Below are 21,740 nucleotides of genomic sequence, written 5' to 3' on the forward strand. Positions count from 1 at the left end.
TCTATCTATCTATCTCATATCTATCTTTCTATCTCATATTTATCTATCTCATATCTATCTATCTCATATCTATCTCTCTCTCATATCTATCCATCTATCTCATATCTATCTATCTATCATCTATCTCATATCTATCTATCTCATATCTATCTATCTCATATCTATCTATCAGCTATCTATCTCATATCTATCTATCCATCTCTCTCATATCTATCTATCTCATATCTATCTATCTCATATCTATCTTTCTCATATCTATCTATCTATCTATCTATCTATCTATCTATCTATCTCATATCTATCTCATATCTATCTATCTCATATCTATCTATCTCATACCTATCTATCTCATATCTATCTCATATATATCTATCTCATATCTATCTATCTCATATCTATCTATCTATCTTATATCTATCTATCTCATATCTATCTCATATTTATCTATCTCATATCTATCTATCTATCTCATATCTATCTATCTCATATCTATCTATTTCATATCTATCTATCTCATATCTATTTATCTATCTCATATCTATCTATCTATCTATCTATCTATCTCATTTCTATCTATGTCATATCTATCTATCTATCTATCATCTATCTCATATCTATCTCTCTCATATCTATCTCTCTCTCTCATATCTATCTCTCCTATCTATCTCATATCTATCTATCTCATGTCTATCTATCTCATATCTATCTATCAGCTATCTATCTCATATCTATCTATCCATCTCTCTCATATCTATCTATCTCATATCTATCTATCTCATATCTATCTATCTATCTATCTCATATCTATCTCATATCTATCTATCTCATATCTATTTATCTCATATCTATCTATCTCATATCTATCTATCTCATACCTATCTATCTCATATCTATCTCATATATATCTATCTCATATCTATCTATCTCATATCTATCTATCTATCTTATATCTATCTATCTCATATCTATCTCATATTTATCTATCTCATATCTATCTATCTATCTCATATCTATCTATCTCATATCTATCTATTTCATATCTATCTATCTCATATCTATTTATCTATCTCATATCTATCTATCTATCTATCTCATATCTATCTATCTCTCATATCTATCTATCTCATATCTATCTATCTATCTCTCTCTCATATCTATCTATCTATCTATCTATCTCATATCTATCTCATATCTATCTATCTATCTCTCTCTCATATCTATCTATCTATCTATCTATCTATCTATCTCATATCTATCTATCTCATTTCTATCTATGTCATATCTATCCTCAGTATTTCAGCTGTAGTTAATAGTCTCTTTATATTAGGCCCCGGAGAATCTCTTTCTGTCTATGTGAAGATGTTGTTTCTTCCTCCAGTGACTCTCTTCTTGCTCTGACTAATCGTCGGGGTCTCCATTAATTGTGAGCGGAGGCCTCCTGTCATATCTATGATGAATTATCTGCTGACCACAGAGGAGCTTCTATTATTTACTATTATTTTTATGTGTAATTATTAGTCTTTTATATCTGGAGAAAAGAAGAGTTTATAGTGTAAGCGACACTTCAGATGACACTGTGCAGTAGATAGGACCCCAGAGATGGGGCAGAGGGCTCCCTCACATTGCATCAGGATACATCGTCCTACAGCTTTGGTCAGTGTCCACCATCGGAAATGTACAATATTAGATCCTATAGCAAGAAAGGCAAGAGCATCATTTCTATTCCGTTATGGAGACCCCCTGACATCATCACCCAGCTCTATATTTGTTAGTATGTGGCATTCCTGTTATAAATATGAAAAGATTTTAGGCAGGTGGATCCTCGGGGGCGGAGCCACTCTCCAATTCACCAACCAGCACCAGCAGATCATCTTTATAAAATGCTTCTATTTTTCTTTATATAAATAAAAACTGAAATTGTAATGCAAAGGCTTGGTAGTGGCCACCACAAGTACCCATGGAGGTGCCACGCTCATTCCCAAAGTAAGGTTAATATGAACCATTTTATTGGCATGAAACACGGAACACATATGAACCCATTGGTTGGTGGCCCATTTGGTTTGGACACTGCCTACCAGATAAAGATTGGGAAGTTAGCAGGTCGATAAACCATTGTGGTTCCATGAGTGTCATTGAGGGGTCTCCGCCCCCCATCTATGGATAGGTTCTATCATTCTCTACAGATCGTACAGTGATCCCCCATAGAATTGGGACAATAATATATGTAATTACTGATGATTTCCACCTGATCCTCCCTGGGGCCCATACCTATACCCTGCGGTCTCTGTTCCTCACGTATACACAGTCATTGTTTACGCACATGTGTTATTCTGAGCAAGAGAACAAGAATGTTCTATGTTTCCTGAAGTGTTTTCTGTGTGATGGGTGTGTGTACTGTATGTGTGTACTGTATGTACTAGATCTATGTGTCTGGGTGTGTGTACTGTATGTGTGTACTGTATGTACTAGATCTGTGTGTCTGGGTGTGTGTACTGTATGTGTGTACTGTATGTACTAGATCTGTGTGTCTGGGTGTGTGTACTGTATGTGTGTACTGTATGTACTAGATCTGTGTGTCTGGGTGTGTGTACTGTATGTACTAGATCTGTGTGTCTGTGTGTGTGTACTGTATGTACTAGATCTATGTGTCTGGGTGTGTGTACTGTATGTACTAGATCTGTGTGTCTGGGTGTGTGTACTGTATGTACTAGATCTGTGTGTCTGGGTGTGTGTACTGTATGTGTGTACTGTATGTACTAGATCTGTGTGTCTGGGTGTGTGTACTGTATGTGTGTACTGTATGTACTAGATCTGTGTGTCTGGGTGTGTGTACTGTATGTATGTACTAGATCTATGTGTCTGGGTGTGTGTACTGTATGTACTAGATCTATGTGTCTGGGTGTGTGTACTGTATGTGTGTACTGTATGTACTAGATCTGTGTGTCTGAGTGTGTGTACTGTATGTACTAGATCTGTGTGTCTGGGTGTGTGTACTATATGTATGTACTAGATCTGTGTGTCTGTATGTGTGTACTGTATGTATGTACTAGATCTGTGTGTCTGTATGTGTGTACTGTATGTATGTACTAGATCTGTGTGTCTGGGTGTGTGTACTGTATGTGTGTACTGTATGTACTAGATCTGTGTGTCTGGGTGTGTGTACTGTATGTGTGTACTGTATGTACTAGATCTGTGTGTCTGGATGTGTGTACTATATGTATGTACTAGATCTGTGTGTCTGTATGTGTGTACTGTATGTATGTACTAGATCTGTGTGTCTGGGTGTGTGTACTGTATGTGTGTACTGTATGTACTAGATCTGTGTGCCTGGGTGTGTGTACTGTATGTACTAGATTTGTGTGTCTGGGTGTGTGTACTGTATGTATTAGATCTGTGTGTCTGGGTGTGTGTACTGTATGTACTAGATCTATGTGTCTGGGTGTGTGTACTGTATGTGTGTACTGTATGTACTAGATCTGTGTGTCTGGGTGTGTGTACTGTATGTACTAGATCTGTGTGTCTGGGTGTGTGTACTGTATGTACTAGATCTGTGTGCCTGGGTGTGTGTACTGTATGTGTGTACTGTATGTACTAGATTTGTGTGTCTGGGTGTGTGTACTGTATGTATTAGATCTGTGTGTCTGGGTGTGTGTACTGTATGTACTAGATCTATGTGTCTGGGTGTGTGTACTGTATGTGTGTACTGTATGTACTAGATCTGTGTGCCTGGGTGTGTGTACTGTATGTGTGTACTGTATGTACTAGATCTGTGTGTCTGAGTGTGTGTACTGTATGTACTAGATCTGTGTGTCTGGGTGTGTGTACTATATGTATGTACTAGATCTGTGTGTCTGTATGTGTGTACTGTATGTATGTACTAGATCTGTGTGTCTGGGTGTGTGTACTGTATGTGTGTACTGTATGTACTAGATCTGTGTGCCTGGGTGTGTGTACTGTATGTGTGTACTGTATGTACTAGATTTGTGTGTCTGGGTGTGTGTACTGTATGTATTAGATCTGTTTGTCTGGGTGTGTGTACTGTATGTACTAGATCTATGTGTCTGGGTGTGTGTACTGTATGTGTGTACTGTATGTACTAGATTTGTGTGTCTGGGTGTGTGTACTGTATGTATTAGATCTGTGTGTCTGGGTGTGTGTACTGTATGTGTGTACTGTATGTACTAGATCTGTGTGTCTGGGTGTGTGTACTGTATGTGTGTACTGTATGTACTAGATCTGTGTGTCTGGGTGTGTGTACTGTATGTGTGTACTGTATGTACTAGATCTATGTGTCTGGGTGTGTGTATGTATGTATGTGTGTATCTGTGTACTAGATCTATATATCTGGGTGTGTGTACTGGGTATGTGTGTGTGTACAGTGTATATACATTATGTGTGTATGTACAGTGGGGATCAAAAGTTTGGGCACCCCAGGTAAAAATTTGTATTAATGTGCATAAAGAAGCCAAGGAAAGATGGAAAAATCTCCAAAAGGCATCAAATTACAGATTAGACATAATTATAATATGTCAACAAAAGTTACATTTTATTTCCATTATTCACACTTGCAAAATAACAGAAAACAAAAAAAGGCGTCTGCAAAAGTTTGTGCCCCCTGCAGAGTTAATATCTTGTACTGCCCCCTTTGGCAAGTATCACAGCTTGTAAACGCTTTTTGTAGCCAGCCAAGAGTCTTTCAATTCTTGTTTGAGGTATCTTTGCCCATTCTTCCTTACAAAAGTCTTCCAGTTCTTTGGGATTTCTGGGCTGTCTGTCACGCACTGCTCTTTTAAGGTCTATCCATAGATTTTCAATTATGTTGAGGTCAGGAGATTGTGAAGGCCATGGCAAAACCTTCAGTTTACGTCTCTTGATGTAATCCCCTGTGGATTTCGAGGTGTGTTTAGGATCATTATCCATTTGTAGAAGCCATCTTCTCTTTAACTTCAGCTTTTTCACAGATGGCATCAAGTTAGCATCCAAAATTTGCTGAAATTTTATTGAATCTATTTTTCCTTCTACTCGTGAGATGTTCCCTGTGCCACTGGCTGCAATACAACCCCAAAGCATGATTGATCCACCCCCATGCTTAACAGTTGGACAGAGGTTCTTTTCATTAAATTATCTTCCCCTTCTTCTCCAAACGTACCTTTGCTCATTCCGGCCAAAAAGTTCAATTTTAGCCTCATCGGTCCACAGAACTTGTTTCCAAAATGCATCAGGCTTGTCTATATGTACATTTGCAAAGTTCAAACGCTGATTTTTGTGGTGAGGACGTAGAAGAGGTTTTCTTCTGATGACTCTTCCATGAAGACCATATTTGTACAAGTATCTCTTTATAGTGGAATAGTGAACCACAACTCCAGTGTCTGCCAGATCTTTCTGGAGGGATTGTGCAGTCAAACGTGGGTTTTGAATTGTTTTTCTCACAATCCTGCGAGCTGTTCTGTCTGATATTTTTCTTGGTCTTCCAGATCTTGCTTTAACGTCCACTGTTCCTGATGACTGCCATTTCTTAATTACATTCCGAACAGAGGATATTGACATCTGAAAACGTTTTGGTATCTTCTTATAGCCTTCTCCAGCTTTGTGAGCGTCAACTATTTTCAGTTTCAGATTTCTAGACAACTGCTTAGAAGAACCCATGGTGCTGATTGTTGGGGCAAGGTCAGATGAGTCTGGGCATATAAAACCTTTGAGATTGACATCACCTGGTCTTCCCAGATGATGATTGAGAACAATCCATGACACTGGCAGGTCTCAGTTTTGCAGAGGGGGCAGTGCATGCTATAAATTCTGCAGGGTGCACAAACATTTGCAGATGCCATTTTTTTGTTTTCTGTTATTGTGAAAGTGTAAATGATGGAAATAAAATGTAACTTTTGTTGACATATTATAAGAATGTCTAATCTGTAATTTGATGCCTTTTGGAGATTTTTGCATCTTTCCTTGGCTTCTTTATGCACATTAATACAAATTTTTACCTGGGGTGCCAAAACTTTTGATCCCCACTGTATGTGTGTATGTATGTATGTATGTGTGTCAGTGTATCTACAGTATGTACAATGTGTATGTATTAATTAGTGTGTATGTGAATAAGTGCATATACATCTGTATCATATTGAGTGTAATCATTGTCCGGCCCTGTGTGTCTCTGCACAGCTCGTGTAGTAGTAGTTCTGTGCACCATGTGACGGGTTATTTAGACATTGTCCTCGCGTCTCCTCTATTACAATAAATATTTCATCCCCCTGTAGTCGCTGACAGGAGCAGATGCTGCTGAATCCACTACAGGCGATGCTTCACCCTGGGCACCGTGCCACCCCTTATATGTACCTCTTGCCTGCGGTTGCAGTGTGAAGAGCCCCCAGGTCTGGGACGGGGTGGACCTGAAAGTGACATTGATTCTGTGCTCAGACCAGTAGTTTTACTTCCCAAAGAAATAAAGAAATACAGTGCTCCTCTAGCCCAGCTGAACCAATACTGTATTAGAGAGATTGCCTCAAAGCAAGAGCTCCTCTGGGAGACACAGAAAAGAGAATTCTCCATAGCTTGATGAACTCCTTTGGCCCAGCTGGACCAATAGTGGAGGACATAGAAGAAAGCTGGTCCAACAGCAAGAGCTCCTCTTGCCCCGCAGGATAAATAGTAGCGAACATATGAGAGTTTCCCAATAGAAAGAGATCAGAGGACAGTTTGCCCAATAGCGAGTACTCCTCTGGCACGGCTGGACCAATAGTGGAGGACAGATAAAAGAGTTTCTTCCATAGCTAGAGATCCTCTAGTCCAGCTGGACCATTAGTGAATAACGGAGAAAAGAGTTTACCCCACAGCAATAGCCCCTCTGACCCAGCTGGACCAATGGTAGATGGCTTAGAAGAAGTTTTCCCCACAGCAGGAGCTTTTCTTGCCCAGTATAACCAATAGTGAAGGATATAGAAGAGAGTTGGCCCCACAACAAGAGGTCCTCTGGCCCAGTTGGACTTACAATAGAGGACATAGAAGAGAGTTGGGAATGCCGGATGACTGGCGATGTGGGCGAGGCTTGTGACGTCATGGCCACGCCCCCTCAATGCAAGTCTATGGCTTGCATTGAGGGGGCATGCCCGTGACGTCACGAGCCTCCAGCGCTGCACCCGACGCTCTAGTGGCGGGACCCCCATAATCAGATATCTTATCCCCTATCCTTTGGTGAAGATGCCATGAACTAGAGGATGAAGATGGACCAGGTGTAGCAAACCATGGGGGCCCCTGCTCTTTGGACCCATACACCATTCCAAACTCTAAACCTCTTTTGGACACTGTCCCCAATTACTAGTATTGGTATCGGGGCCGATACCAGGTATCTGCATGGTATCGGGGACTCGTCTAATGTCCCCGACACCAAATCCGATACCTGGTGGAGTGCTCCGCTGCCCAGTTCTCCAGTTAGCATCACTGCCGCTGCCCCGTTCTCATCACTGCCGCAGCCCCGTTCTCATCACTGCCGCTGCCCAGTTCTCATCACTGCCGCTGCCCCGTTCTCATCACTGCCGCAGCCCCGTTCTCATCACTGCCGCAGCCCCGTTCTCATCACTGCCGCAGCCCCGTTCTCATCACTGCCGCTGCCCCGTTCTCATCACTGCCGCAGCCCCGTTCTGCCGTCCGCATCATGGCGTCTTATGGAGGAGCATGTGAAATACACGTCACTCCACTGCGCCCAGCGAAACACTACGGAGGAAGGAGAGTAATGTGTATGTCACATGCTCCTCTATAAGACGGCATGATGCGGACGGCAGAACGGGGCAGAGGCAGTGATGAGAATGGGGCTGCGGAGCAGCAACACCGGACAGTGAGCAACTACGAAGGGGGCTGTTGTCTACTGGGGAGGTCCTGCTGGCTACAAAGGGGAACTGCTGGCTACAAAGTGGGACTGCTGGCTAAAAAAAGGGGACTGCTGGCTACAAAGGGTGGGACTGCTGGCTACAAAGGGGGACTGCTGGCTACAAAGGGGGTCCTGCTGGCTACAAAGGAGGACTGCCTTCTACAGGGGGGGGGGTCCTGCTGGCTACAAACGGGGGCTTCTGTCTACAGGGGGGATCCTGCTGGCTACAAAGGGAACTGCTGGCTACAGTGGGGTCCTGCTGGCTACAAAGGGGGGCTTCTGTCTACAGGGGGGGTCCTGCTGGCTACAAAGGGGTCCTGCTGGCTACAAAGGGGGGCTTCTGTCTACAGGGGGGGTCCTGAGGGCTACAAAGGGGGACTGCTGGCTACAAAGGGGAGCTGTTGTCTACAGGGGGGTCCTGTTGGCTACAAAGGTGGACTGCTGGCTACAAAGGGGGACTGCTGGCTACAAAGGATGGGACTGCTGGCTACAAAGGGGGACTGCAGGCTACAAAGGGGGACTGCTGGCTACAAAGGGGGTCCTGCTGGCTACAAAGGAGGACTGCCGTCTACAGGGTGGGGTCCTGCTGGCTACAAAGATGGACTGCTGTCTACAGTGGGGTCCTGCTGGCTACAAATGGGGGCTTCTGTCTACAGGGGGGGGGGTCCTGCTGGCTACAAAGGGAACTGCTGGCTACAGTGGGGTCCTGCTGGTTACAAAGTGGGGCTTCTGTCTACAGGGGGGGCTCCTGCTGGCTACAAAGGGGGACTGCTCGCTACAAAGGGGGACTGCTGTCTATGGGGGGGTCCTGCTCCACAAGGCTCCACATCATCATACGGTAAACAGCGCCAGAAACCGGGTCACCCTGGTGTCAGATTCCCTTTAAAATAAAAGTACTCGTGGTTGGTGTCGGGGAGTACTAAAATTTAAGTATTGGTACTCGTACCCGGTCTTAAAAAAAATGGTACTGGGACATCCCTACCCCCACCAGGCACCGGCCTTTACTAATTTGAAGGTGTCTATGGGGCCTGACGGCCATTATTTACAAGCATCCCTAGTAGAAGGATAAATCTACTCATTCTGGGAATTATGTCTCATAAAGATCCCCAGACCTAATGGAGACAAAATAGTCAACATTTCCTAATTTTCCAGCCACTTTTCACTGAGCAGAGAATTCATGACCGACACGATCACGATGGACACCTGACCTCTGGGCGCCGGTGAAGATGACTCCCACAAATATCTACCATGGTGGACACCTGACCTCCGGGCACCAGTAAAGAGGACTCCCACAAATGTCCACCATGGTGGACACCTGACCTCCGGGCACCGGTGAAGACGACTCCCACAAATGTCTACCATGGTGGACACCTGACCTCCGGGCACCCACCGGTGAAGAGGACTCCCACAAATGTCTACCATGGTGGACACCTGACCTCCGGGCGACGGTGAAGACTCCCACAAATGTCTACCATGATGGACACCTGACCTCCGGGCACCGGTGAAGATGACTCCCACAAATGTCTACCATGATGGACACCTGACCTCCGTGCACCGGTGAAGACGACTCCCACAAATGTCTACCATGGTGGACACCTGACCTCCGGGCACCGGTGAAGACGACTCCCACAAATGTCTACCATGATGGAAACCTGACCTCCGGGCGCCGATGAAGACGACTTCCACAAATGTCTACCATGATGGACACCTGACCTCCAGGCACCGGTGAAGATGACTCCCACAAATGTCTACCATGATGGACACCTGACCTCCGGGCACCGGTGAAGATGACTTCCACAAATGTCTACCATGGTGGACACCTAACCTCCGGGCACCGGTGAAGAGGACTCCCACAAATGTCTACCATGGTGGACACCTCACCTCCGGGCACCGGTGAAGAGGACTACCACAAATGTCTACCATGGTGGACACCTGACCTCTGGGCACCGGTGAAGAGGACACCCAGAAATGTCTACCATGGTGGACACCTGACCTCCGGGCACCGGTGAAGAGGACTCCCACAAATGTCTACCAAGGTGAACACCTGACCTCTGGGCACCGGTGAAGAGGACTCCCACAAATGTCTACCATGGTGGACACCTGACCTCCGGGCACCGGTGAAGAGGACTCCCACAAATGTCTACCATGGTGGACACCTGACCTCCGGGCACCGGTGAAGACGACTTCCACAAATGTCTACCATGATGGACACCTGACCTCCAGGCACCGGTGAAGATGACTCCCACAAATGTCTACCATGATGGACAACTGACCTCTGGGCACCGGTGAAGATGACTTCCACAAATGTCTACCATGGTGGACACCTAACCTCCGGGCACCGGTGAAGAGGACTCCCACAAATGTCTACCATGGTGGACACCTCACCTCCGGGCACCGGTGAAGAGGACTCCTACAAATGTCTACCATGGTGGACACCTGACCTCTGGGCACCGGTGAAGACGACTTCCACTAATGTCTACCATGATGGACACCTGACCTCCAGGCACCGGTGAAGAGGACTCCCACAAATGTCTACCATGGTGGACACCTCACATCCGGGCACCGGTGAAGAGGACTCCCACAAATGTCTACCATGGTGGACACCTGACCTCCGGGCACCGGTGAAGAGGACTCCCACAAATGTCTACCATGGTGGACACCTGACCTCCGGGCACCGGTGAAGACGACTTCCACAAATGTCTACCATGATGGACACCTGACCTCCAGGCACCGGTGAAGATGACTCCCACAAATGTCTACCATGATGGACACCTGACCTCCGGGCACCGGTGAAGACGACTTCCACAAATGTCTACCATGATGGACACCTGACCTCCGGGCACCGGTGAAGATGACTTCCACAAATGTCTACCATGGTGGACACCTAACCTCCGGGCACCGGTGAAGAGGACTCCCACAAATGTCTACCATGGTGGACACCTCACCTCCGGGCACCGGTGAAGAGGACTACCACAAATGTCTACCATGGTGGACACCTGACCTCTGGGCACCGGTGAAGAGGACTCCCAGAAATGTCTACCATGGTGGACACCTGACCTCCGGGCACCGGTGAAGAGGACTCCCACAAATGTCTACCAAGGTGAACACCTGACCTCTGGGCACCGGTGAAGAGGACTCCCACAAATGTCTACCATGGTGGACACCTGACCTCCGGGCACCGGTGAAGAGGACTCCCACAAAAGTCTACCATGGTGGACACCTGACCTCCGGGCACCGGTGAAGAGGACTCCCACAAATGTCTACCATGGTGGACACCTGACCTCCGGGCACCGGTGAAGAGGACTCCCACAAATGTCTACCATGGTGGACCTCAGCACATTACTGCGTGGTGAACACAGACGGCTCTGCTACATCCAGAGGCAAAGAGCCACGGTAATGGGGTCTGTGGTTCTCCACGTGTTTGGTATAAACTGGTCTCTTAAATCAGATATTATGGAAAATGTGATAGAAAAAAGGTAATAATGGTATGAAATCTGAAACTATAATATCTTTATATATACTGTATCTATTTAATATCTATTTATCTCATATCTATCTATCTCATATCTATCTATCTCATATCTATCTATCTAGCTCATATCTATCTATCTAGCTCATATCTAGCTCATATCTATCTATCTCTAATATCTATCTATCTCATATCTATCTATCTATTTCATATCTATCTATCTATTTCATATTTATCTATCTCATATCTATCTCATATCTATCTATCTATCTCATATCTATCTCATATCTATCTATCTCTTATCTATCTATCTCATATCTATCTATCTCATATCTATCTATCTATCTATCTATCTATCTATCTCATAACTATCTATCTCATATCTATCTATCTCATATCTATCTATCTCATATCTATCTATCTCATATCTATCTATCTATCTCATAACTATCTATCTATCTCATATCTATCTATCTCATATCTATCTATCTCATATCTATCTATCTCATATCTATCTATCTATCTATCTCATAGCAACAGGAGAATACAGCAGCACAATGCTAGCACAAAGATATAGATGAAACATGAGTATGTAGATAAAACATGAGTATATAGATAGAACATGAAAAGCTATACAGCTGTAATGCATTAAATGAAGATATGAAACTATGAAAATATGAGGTACTTAGCTCGCAAATTGGCGCCAAATAGCGTGGACCGTCCCACCACGGTAAGGTGACCTCATTCTGGGACGGACCCTACACTATGAATATGCCTCTGTGTGAACAGTACAACAGGCATTGCAAGGTCTGAAACATCCAAGACACCTTATATACACCTAATAGAGGTGGGTGGGGTGCAGGAGCCAACATGGAGGTAGCCACTCCCCCGTATGTGTAATACAACCAAAGGATAAATTGGCCAGCACTATTGATCCAAACTATTGTAAAAATCTATCTATCTCCTATCTATTTATCTGTAGGCAGTGTCCCACTTGTATCCCTTGTACTTTTGTATTGTTTTTATATTGTTCTGTACTGTTATGCTGTAATCACATCAGTGGCACTCTTAGCTGAGGATACGAGGTTATAGACAGTCTGTGGATCGAAGCCGAATACGTGCCCTAAAGCTTATCTTAGGACCTTACAGGTTTTCAGGCCAGGCCTAGGACCAAGTGGCTACATCTCTTTAGATGACCTGCACCCCACAGTGGGCACCGCAGCTCAAAAAGTGAGCAGAGACTTCTTGAGATTCACTGGGAGATGAACTTTGGACTAGTTCTACAGTGTGGGCTAGAGCAAAAGTCTACAGCCCTGGGGACCTCAACATTTAAAAGGGTAACCCCTGCTCCAGCCACATTGTCCATTCATGTCCTAAAGGGACCATGCCTCCATTTCTGTGGTATTTTGTTACGTAAAGACTGTACTATACTTCCCCAGTGTCTGTCGTGCTCTTTACACCTTAAAAGGTACTTTGGCTGATTTTTAAATCAACTGGTACCAGGAAGTTGGACAGATTTGTAAATTACTTCGATATAAAAATCTTAATCCTTCCAGTACTTATCAACTGCTGTATGCTCCACTTGAAGTTCTTTTCTTTTTAAATTTCCTTTCTGTCTGACCACAGTGCTCTATGCTGACACCTCTGTCCATGTCAGTAACTGTCCAGAGCAGGGGAAAATCCCCATAGAAAACTTCTCCTGCTCTGGACATTTCCTGGCTTGGACAGAGGTGTCAGCAGAGAGAACTGTGGACAGATTGGAAATAAATTCAAAAAGAAAAGAACTTCCTGTGGAGCATACAGCAACTGATAAGTACAGGAAGGATTAAGATTTTTAAATAGAAGTAATTTACAAATCTGTTTAACTATCTGGCGCCGTTGACTGTCCGGGCATGCTGGGAGTTGTAGTTTTGCAACATCTGGAGGCACCCTGGTTGGGAAACACTTCTCTGTCTGAATGTTGAGCTTGAGCTTTCCCTGTTGATATCATTGTCGTGTATCGTGGAATTTGTCTCCATCCAGCAATAAGCGGAGTGGATGGCAGTCTAGGGGTTAAATCTGTCACACTGCCGATGATTAAACAGGAAACGTTGCGCTTTTATTATCTCCTGGTTGGTAGATGGTTTCCCCTCTGGAGACCTGTTTTTTCCTATCACACTTTGCTTTCCCAGTCAGCGGATCCTGTGGTTTTCATCTTGTATGGCGGCGATTTGGGTTTTTATTAATAGTTTATATAACATTTCTACTAAGCCCTGGAGGAATCCTCCGCAGCCATTATAGAGGAGACCCGACGCGTTTCCCTGTGATCTGCTGCTGATCATATAGACATCATATAGACTCCTGCTCAGCCCCTCCCCATACAGACTGCTGCTCAGGCCCCCCCATACAGACTGCTGCTCAGGCCCCCCATACAGACTGCTGCTCAGGCCCCCCATACAGACTGCTGTTCAGGTCCCCCCATACAGACTGCTGTTCAGGCCCCGCCATACAGACTGCTGTTCAGGCCCCCCCCCATACAGACTGCTGCTCAGGCCCCTCCATATAGACTGCTGCTCAGGCCCCCCATACAGACTGCTGCTGCTCAGGCCCCCCCATACAGACTGCTGTTCAGGCCCCCCATACATACTGCTATTCAGGCCCCGCCATACAGACTGCTGTTCAGGTCCCTCCATACAGACTGCTGCTCAGCCCCCCCATACAGACTGCTGTTCAGGCCCCCCCATACAGACTGCTGTTCAGGCCCTCCATACAGACTCCTGTTCAGGCCCCTCCATACAGACTGCTGTTCAGGCCCCTCCATACAGACTGCTGTTCAGGCCCCCCCATACAGACTGCTGTTCAGGCCCCTCCATACAGACTGCTGTTCAGGCCCCTCCATACAGACTGCTGTTCAGGTCCCTCCATACAGACTGCTTGCTGCTCAGCCCCCCCCCCATACAGACTGCTGTTCAGGCCTCCTCATACAGACTGCTGTTCAGGCCCCGCCATACAGACTGCTGTTCAGGCCCTTCCATACAGACTGCTGTTCAGGCCCCTCCATACAGACTGCTGTTCAGGCCCCCCCATACAGACTGCTGTTCAGGCCCCTCCATTTGGACTGCTGTTCAGGCCCCTCCATACAGACTGCTGTTCAGCCCCCCCCCCCCATACAGACTGCTGTTTAGGCCCCTCCATACAGACTGCTGGTCAGGCCCCTCCATATAGACTGCTGCTTAGGCCCCTCCATACAGACTGCTGCTCAGACCCCTCCATACAGACTGATGCTCAGGCCCCTCCATACAGACTGCTGCTCAGACCCCTCCATACAGAATGCTGCTAAGGCCCCTCCATACAGACTGCTGCCAAGGCCCCTTCATACAGACTGCTGCCCAGGGCCCTACATACAGACTGCTCCTCAGGCCCCTCCATACAGACTGCTGCTCAGGCCCCTCCATACAGACTGCTGCTCAGGCCCCTCCATGCAGACTGCTGCTCAGGCCCTTCCGTGCAGACTGCTACTCAGGCCTCTTCATACAGACTGCTGCTCAGGCCCCTCCATACAGACTGCTGCTCAGGCCCCTCCATACAGACTGCTGCTCAGGCACCTCCATACAGACTGCTGCCCATGGCCCTCCATACAGACTGCTGCTCAGGCCCCTCCATACTGAATGCTGCTAAGGCCCCTTCATAAAGACTGCTGCCAAGGCCCCTTCATACAGACTGCTGCCCAGGGCCCTACATACAGACTGCTCCTCAGACCCCTCCATACAGACTGCTGCTCAGGCACTCCATACAGACTGCTGCCCAGGGCCCTCCATACAGACTGCTGCTCAGGCCCCTCCATACAGACTGCTGCTCAGGCCCCTCCATGCAGACTGCTGCTCAGGCCCCTCCATACAGACTTTGGCTCAGGCCCCTCCATACAGACTGCTGCCCAGGGCCCTCCATACAGACTACTGCTCTGGCCCCTCCATACAGACTGCTGCTCAGGCACCTACATACAGACTGCTGCTCAGGCCCTTCAGACTAATGCTCAGGCACCTCCATACAGACTGCTGCTCAGGCCCCTCCATACAGACTGCTGCCCAGGGCCCTCCATACAGAATGCTGCCCAGGGCCGTCCATACAGACTACTGCTCAGGCCCCGCCATACAGACTGCTTCTGAGGCTTCATCATAGAGAATGCTGCTCAAGCCCCTCAATAAAGACTGCTGCTCACCCCCCCCCCCTCTGTAGAGACTGAGTCTAATTAAGCATGAAAAAGCCTGTATTATGTCTCCTCACAATCTCAGTAAGTTGTTCGATCCCTTCTCCGATCCCTTCTATCACAGTTATTAAAAAAGATTATCAAATTATCCTGTTGTACTTTGCAAAGAAACATCCAAAGGATTCCTGCCCCCCCCCCCCCCCCCCCCCCATTTAAAGACATTGTGGCCTAGAGCAGGGAGGATAAATAAACCCATTCAGATTCAATTATAATGGAGCACAGAACGCTTGTATTTCACTTGCGCCTGGAGGAACAGCACAAAATGAAATTAAAGGCACAGAGAACCTCGGCAGAGGGGGAACAGCGCTGCCATGATCAGCAGGGTGTATCATGGGTCAGCACCATCCGCAGGGGATAAAGAGACTGGTGCATTATATGACACATCATTGGCCTCCCTGCCTCTGGGAAGGGTTCCTCTAAACTTGTGTTCCCCATCCTGTGTTTCTATAACTTCTTGTGCCCTGCTTAGATGGTATCTAGTGGTCCATGCTTAGATGGTATCTAGTGGTCCATGCTCAGATGGTATCTAGTGGTCCATGCTCAGATGGTATCTAGTGGTCCATGCTTAGATGGTATCTAGTGGTCCATGCTTAGATGGTATCTAGTGGTCCATGCTTAGATGGTATCTAGTGGTCCCTGCTTAGATGGTATCTAGTGGTCCATGCTTAGATGGTATCTAGTGGTCCTTGCTTAGATGGTATCTAGTGGTCCATGCTTAGATGGTATCTAGTGGTCCCTGCTTAGATGGTATCTAGTGGTCCATGCTTAGATGGTATCTAGTGGTCCATGCTCAGATGGTATCTAGTGGTCTATGCTCAGATTGTATCTAGTGGTCCATGCTCAGATGGTATCTAGTGGTCCATGCTTAGATGGTATCTAGTGGTCCATGCTTAGATGGTATCTAGTGGTCCATGCTTAGATGGTATCTAGTGGTCCATGCTTAGATGGTATCTAGTGGTCCATGCTTAGATGGTATCTAGTGGTCCCTGCTTAGATGGTATCTAGTGGTCCATTCTTAGATGGTATCTAGTGGTCAATGCTTAGATGGAATCTAGTGGTCCATGCTTAGATGGTATCTAGTGGTCCATGCTTAGATGGTATCTAGTGGTCCCTGCTTAGATGGTATCTAGTGGTCCATGCTTAGATGGTATCTAGTGGTCCATGCTTACATGGTATCTAGTGGTCCATGCTTAGATGGTATCTAGTGGTCCATGCTTACATGGCATCTAGTGGTCAATGCTTAGATGGTATCTAGTGGTCCATGCTTACATGGTATCTAGTGGTCCATGCTTAGATGGTATCTTGTGGTCCATGCTTACATGGTATCTAGTGGTCCATGCTTACATGGTATCTAGTGGTCCATGCTTACATGGCATCTAGTGGTCCATGCTTACATGGTATCTAGTGGTCCATGCTTAGATGGTATCTAGTGGTCCATGCTTACATGGTATCTAGTGGTCCATGCTTACATGGCATCTAGTGGTCCATGCTTACATGGCATCTAGTGGTCCATGCTTACATGGTATCTAGTGGTCCATGCTTACATGGTATCTAGTGGTCCATGCTCAAATGGTATCTAGTGGTCCATGCTCAGATGTTATCTAGTGGTCCATGCTCAGATGGTATCTTGTGGTCCATGCTTAGATGACATCTAGTGGTCCATGCTTAGATGGTATCTAGTGGTCCATGCTTAGATGGTATCTAGTGGTCCATGCTTAGATGGTATCTAGTGATCAATGTTTACATGGTATCTAGTGGGCCATGCTTAGATGGTATCTAGTGGTCTATGCTTAGATGGTATCTAGTGGTCCATGTTTAGATGGTATCTAGTGGTTCATGCTTAGATGGTAGCTAGTGGTCTATGCTTAGATGGTATCTAGTGGTCCATGTTTAGATGGTATCTAGTGGTCCATGCTTAGATGGTATCTAGTGGTCTATGCTTAGATGGTATCTAGTGGTCCATGTTTAGATGGTATCTAGTGGTCCATGCTTAGATGGTATCTAGTGGTTCATGCTTAGATGGTAGCTAGTGGTCCATGCTTAGATGGTATCTAGTGGTCCATGCTTAGATGGTATCTAGTGGTCCATGCTTAGATGGTATCTAGTGGTCCATGTTTAGATGGTATCTAGTGGTCCATGCTTAGATGGTATCTAGTGGTTCATGCTTAGATGGTATCTAGTGGTCCATGCTTAGATGGTATCTAGTGCTTCCTGCCTAATGCTCACTGCTATGATGGTATCTAGTGCCACTACTTATATTGCATTTAGTGCTTCTGCTTGAATGGTATCTTGTATCCACTGCTTTGATGGTATCAAGTGCTCCATGCTTAGATAATGTCTAGTGCTCAATGCTTAGATAGTATACAGCACTCTCTGCTTAGATGGTATCTAGTATAAACTGTTTACATGGTATTTAGTATCAACTACTCAGATGGTGTCTAGTGCCCCTACTTAGATTGCATATATTGCTTCTGCTTAAATGGTATCAAGTGCTTCCTGCTTAGATGGTATCTAGAGTTCACCTACATTAGATTCTAAGGACTTATAGCCTTCATACTATCCCGCTCTGGACCACCTCCCCTCCCCCCCTTCCTTATAGAAGGTCACATAGGTCACATATGAGATGACTGTGATTACATTCTGTCCATCTTCTTGTTATTAGAGATTATACTTCGAAATGTGAATCTTTGCCGCGAATATCGGCACTTTGCGATTTCGAGAATATTTCGAATATAGTGCTATATAATCGTAATGATCAATATTCTTTTTTTTTATTTATGCGAATATATTCAAATATTCGTGAATATGCAAATATTCACAAATATCGGCACTTCCAGTCCTGACATCACAGCCATGCCCCTCAATGCAAGTCTATGGGAGGGGGCGTGACTGCCGTCACGCCCCCTCCCATAGACTTGCATTGAGGGGGCATGGCTGTGATGTCAGATTATACCCCAATATACACCATGTGTTCACATTAAAACAAAAAATGTCGCCCCATCAAACTAAGGGATCGGGGGAGAAGGGTCTTGGTAAGAGAGGAGACCAAGAACCCAATGGTCACTGATCGCCAAAGATCCGGTGTGCAGATGGGAGAAACTTCTAGAAGGTCCAGAACCATCACTGCAGCCTCCACAATCTGGGCTTCATGGCAGAGTGAAAGCAATAGGCTGTGCATGTTATGTGTATGAGAATCCAGCAACCCTGCAGCGCCCCCACAGGAGAAATTAAGTATTACACAGTTTTTATTGAAATCAATGGGCTGCGCATATAATCTGTGGGGAAATGCAGCAACAAGTGTTCCCTGCAGTGCCCCCGCAGGAGTAATGAAGTATTACACAGCTGTCGTTGAAAACAATGGGCTGTGCATATAATCTGTGGGGAAATGCAGCAGCAAGTGTTCCCTGCAGTGCCCCCGCAGGAGTAATGAAGTATTACACAGCTGTCGTTGAAAACAATGGGCTGTGCGTGTAATCTGTGGATGGATTCATAAACAAGTGTTACATTTCCTTGCAGCGTCCCCACAGGAGGAATGAAGTATTACACAGTTTTTATTGAAATTAATGGGCTGTGCATGTAATCTAGGGATAGATTCATAAATAAGTGTTCAATTTCCCTGTAGCACCTCCACAGGAGAAATTAAGTATTACACAGCTGTCACTAAAATCAATGGGCTGTGCATGTAATCTAGGGATGGATAAATAAACAAGTGTTTAAAATTCTCTGCAGTGCCCCCACAGGAGAAATTAAGTATTACACAGTTTTTATTGAAATCAATGGGCTGTGCATATAACCTGTGGGAGAATCGAGCAACAAGTGTTAAATTTCCCTGCAGCGCCCCCACAGGAGAAGTGAAGTATTACACAGCTGTCATTAAAATCAATGGGCTGTGCATGTAATCAGTGGATGGATTCATTAAAAAGTGTTAAATTTCCCTGTAGCGCCCCCACAGGAGAAATGAAGTATTACACAGCTGTCACTAAAATCAATGGGCTGTGCATGTAATCTAGGGATGGATTAATAAACAAGTGTTCAATTTCCCTGCAGCGCCCCCACAGGAGAAATTAAGTATTACACAGTTTTTATTGAAATCAATGAGCTGTGCATATAACCTGTGGGAGAATCGAGCAACAAGTGTTACATTTCCCTGCAGCGCCCCCACAGGAGAAATTAAGCAGTACACAGTTTTTATTGAAATCAATGGGCTGTGCATATAACCTGTGGGAGAATCGAACAACAAGTGTTACATTTCCCTGCAGCGCCCCCACAGGAGAAGTGAAGTATTACACAGCTGTCACTAAAATCAATGGGCTGTGCATATAACCTGTGGGAGAATCGAGCAACAAGTGTTACATTTCCCTGTAGCGCCCCCACAGGAGAAGTGAAGTATTACACAGTTTTCATTGAAATCAATGGGCTGTGCATGTAACCTGTGGGAGAATCGAGCAACAAGTGTTACATTTCCCTGTAGCGCCCCCACAGGAGTAATGAAGTATTACAGATTTTTTTTCTTTATGGGCTGTGCACGGACAGTGCAAACCCTCCGGAGTGAGAAGAAGTAGACGAGACTTCTGAATGGCGGACAACCCCCCCCCCCCCCCTCTGTTATATCTAAGGTGTTTTAAGAAACCAGATCGCAACGTTGATCACCGATAATCAAGCAGCCCATATATAAATGCCCCACAGCTGCCCCCGACAGACCCGTCCTGAGGGTCGCGTTGCGCTCTACCGTACGGTGACATAGTTTGCGGTTGTTTCTTACCATTGCACACGTGGTGATCGAATATCGCCATGCAGTCCATGATGCAGTCCATGATAGCGTGCGTCCCCGGGATGGTGCGCTGCCGCTCGAGCCCCCGGATCAGTTCGCTCCTGGCGTGTGACTCCAGCCCAGCATCGCTGCCGCTGACTCAGTCTGATAATTAGATCCTTTGTCGTTTATCTCCTTTTTTTTTAATCTATAATTATTTTTTGGGTTCCTGTCCCTTATCCTGACGGATTTGTCCCATTTCTGGTCTGCTCGTCCTTGCTCGGCCCGCTCTATCGTCACAGGATTAAAGCCTATTGTTTGCTTCCCAAATATATCAGATTCTACTAGACGGAGAATCTACCCAACCCCCCAATGTGAAGCGTGAAATTAATCGGCCCCCGTACCCAGCTCGGCATGAATGAACTCTTCACCTCATTGGCTGTCAATACTTCCTATGGGATGATGGGAGGCCTGGAATAGTATACATCCGCAACGTGCATAGGCTTGTAGGTGCTGAGGATGTTCCCTCTCCATATATGCACCGTGTACAGTCCTTGAAGTGTCCTTTATCCTCTATTCCAGTGTTTCCCAACCAGGGTGCCTCCAGCTGTTGCAAAACTACAACTCCCAGCATGCCCGGACAGCCTTCGGCTGTCCGGGCATGCTGGGAGTTGTAGTTTTGCAACAGCTGGAGGAACCCTGGTTGGGAGTCACTGCTCTGTTTATCATTTTTACCTCTGTCTTGGAAAGCTGGGTGACAATCAATATAACAGCCTGTCACTCAGCTTTCTTATTCTGAGAAGTAAATCTACTTTGTCATGTCATGATACGGATGCAAGGGAGGATTGTTTAGCTGCAATGGAAGGTAGAAGATTCCGGGAAAGCTGGGTGGCAATGACTTTTTGTTTGCTCTCCATTTATGTACCTTTATCCTCTATTCTAGTGTTTGCCAACCAGGGTGCCTCCAGCTGTTGCAAAACTACAACTCCCAGCATGTCCGGACAGCCTTCGGCTGTCCGGGCATGCTGGGAGTTGTAGTTTTGCAACATCTGGAGGCATCCTGGTTGGGAAACACTGGTCTATTCTGTTTATTGTTTTTACCTCTGTCTTGGAAAGCTGGGTGACAATTAATATTACAGCCTGTCACTCAGCTTTCTTATTCTGATACGTGTCTTGATACGGATGCAAGGGAGGATTGTATAGCTGCAATGGAAGGTAGAAGATTCTGGGAAAGCTGGGTGGCAATGACTTTTTGTTTGCTCTCCACATATGTACCTTTATTCCAGTGTTTCCCAACCAGTGTGCCTCCAGCTGTTGCAAAACTACAACTCCCAGCATGCCCGGAAAGCCGTTGCAACATCTGGAGGCACCCTGGTTGGGAAACACTGCTCTATTCTGTTTATTATTTTTA

General features: G+C 45.9%; 1 protein-coding gene across 2 annotated transcripts in view; it reads right to left on the reverse strand.

The window, feature by feature from the left end:
- Positions 1-20,607, reverse strand: part of EFR3B (EFR3 homolog B) — a 235,255-nt gene extending 214,648 nt beyond the window's left edge. Inside the window, exon 1 of one of the 2 annotated variants that reach the window (XM_056563781.1) lies at positions 20,342-20,607. In XM_056563781.1, coding sequence (XP_056419756.1) covers positions 20,342-20,393 — 52 coding nt within the window. In that variant the 5' untranslated portion in view covers positions 20,394-20,607. The remainder of the gene's footprint in view (positions 1-20,341) is intronic. The other variant, XM_056563783.1, reaches the window with a different exon arrangement.
- Between the last annotated feature and the right edge of the window lie 1,133 nt (positions 20,608-21,740).

The sequence above is a fragment of the Hyla sarda genome, chromosome 3 (genome assembly GCF_029499605.1).
Source record: "Hyla sarda isolate aHylSar1 chromosome 3, aHylSar1.hap1, whole genome shotgun sequence".
NCBI lineage: Eukaryota > Metazoa > Chordata > Amphibia > Anura > Hylidae > Hyla > Hyla sarda.